This window comes from Chaetomium globosum, genomic scaffold (assembly GCF_000143365.1).
Source record: "Chaetomium globosum CBS 148.51 scaffold_4 genomic scaffold, whole genome shotgun sequence".
Classification (NCBI taxonomy): Eukaryota; Fungi; Ascomycota; class Sordariomycetes; order Sordariales; family Chaetomiaceae; genus Chaetomium; species Chaetomium globosum.
The window spans coordinates 2643772-2645280 of record NT_165979.1 but is presented as its reverse complement, the minus strand read 5'-3'; the positions used below and the strand labels follow the sequence as shown (position 1 = coordinate 2645280).

Below are 1509 nucleotides of genomic sequence, written 5' to 3'. Positions count from 1 at the left end.
AACGCGTCCTCCTCCGCCCCCTGGACCTTCGACGTCTTCCTCGCCCCGCTCCTCACCGGCCTGCTCTCCTTTCGCCGCCCTCTTCGCCTGGGAAGCCCTCCTCACCAAACGACAACCCGCCCTCTCCACCACAACCACCGCCTTCGCCCTTCCCCCCGTCCTCCTCCGCAACCGCGTCTACGCCGCCACCGCCCTCCACACCCTTCTCACCGGCTTCCCCTACCTGCTCTGCATCTACGCCTTCCCCGTGCGCTTCCAGGCTGTCTACGGCGCGTCGCCGCTGCGCGCGGGCCTGCTACTGCTGTTGATGCTGGCGGCGTCGGCGATGGGGACCGTGGTGGCGGGGGCGGTGAACGGGAATCCGGAGAGGCAGGAAAGGTTTTTTGAGACGTTGATGGCGGCGTGGACGTTGATGATGTTGGGGTGTGGGTTTGGAGGTGATGGCGGAGCCGGTGGGGGCGGTGGAGGCGAAGGTGTTGGGGTTTTTGGTGTTTGTCGGGTTGGGGTTTGGGTTGTCGGCGGCGGGGGGGACGATGTTGGCCGGGGCGGAGGCGCCTGTTTGGGAGCATGGTGAGTAGTTTCGCTTTTCCCTGTTTGAGTTTGTTTGTTCCCCCGTTTGGTGTAGGCGGGAAGCTAATCTCACGGGACCCGGTCTTTAGCGTCTGCCCAAGGCATCGTGGCACAGGTCCGCATCTTTGGCGGGAGTATCGGGATCGCGGCGTCGTCGGCTATCCTGGGGGCTAAGACCAGGGGCGAGCTGGCCGGCGGAGAGCTGCCGCCCGAGATGCTAGCGAACCTGGCGTCGGACCCGTCGGCGCTCTCGCCGGAGCAGTGGGGGTCTATCCGGCGGGCGTACACGGATGCGCTGCACGAGGACATGATTGTGTGCTGCGCGGTGCTGGCTGCCGCTATGGTGGTTACTCTAGGGGTGTACCGGAAGAACAGGGTGTCGATGCAGGAGATGATGAAACAGCGGTACCGCGAGGAGGGAGAGAGGCGGCGGGCGGCAAAGGGTGGGAGTGAACAGCGGGATTATCCCGGCGACGCGGCGGTGTAGGAGATTGTTGAGCGTTGGAAGGATTTTGGATATTATTTGGGCAACGGCGGCGGCGTTTGGATATACACTCAACAATATGGTTGGATGAGTCTGGTGTATTTTTATTTTGTTTATTGATATTTACAAGGGCGCTGGTTGAAAAGGGACAACCCAAGGGTAATAATAATAATTTAGTGGGCACTGCAGATACGGTCTAAACAAACACTCATCTCCGTCCCATCTTTCCTCTTCTCTCCCTCCCTACAGTAAGTCACATTTCACATCCCACTCCCTATCACCCCACAATTCGTGATTTCCTCACCTTTATCCAACTTAGCGCCTCCACTGGGCCATGTTAGCCCCGAGCTCCGGGTAAGAGGAGGAGCTATCAGTGCGGGGTAGCTGCTTAACACCAGAGCAAATGGAGCCGGTGCGGGGTGTTTTCCGGACCCGGCCCCGGCAACGGCATTCAT

At 60.4% G+C, this 1509-nt stretch overlaps 1 protein-coding gene across 1 annotated transcript; it reads left to right on the top strand.

Annotated features, from left to right (window-relative positions):
- Nucleotides 1-440: 440 nt before the first annotated feature.
- Nucleotides 441-1057, top strand: CHGG_04592 (uncharacterized protein; the record flags this gene model as incomplete). The annotated part of the gene is made up of 2 exons (XM_001223805.1): nucleotides 441-570; nucleotides 660-1057. 2 exons carry the CDS (start codon nucleotides 441-443, stop codon nucleotides 1055-1057), a joined length of 528 nt encoding a protein of 175 aa, XP_001223806.1.
- Nucleotides 1058-1509: the final 452 nt, after the last annotated feature.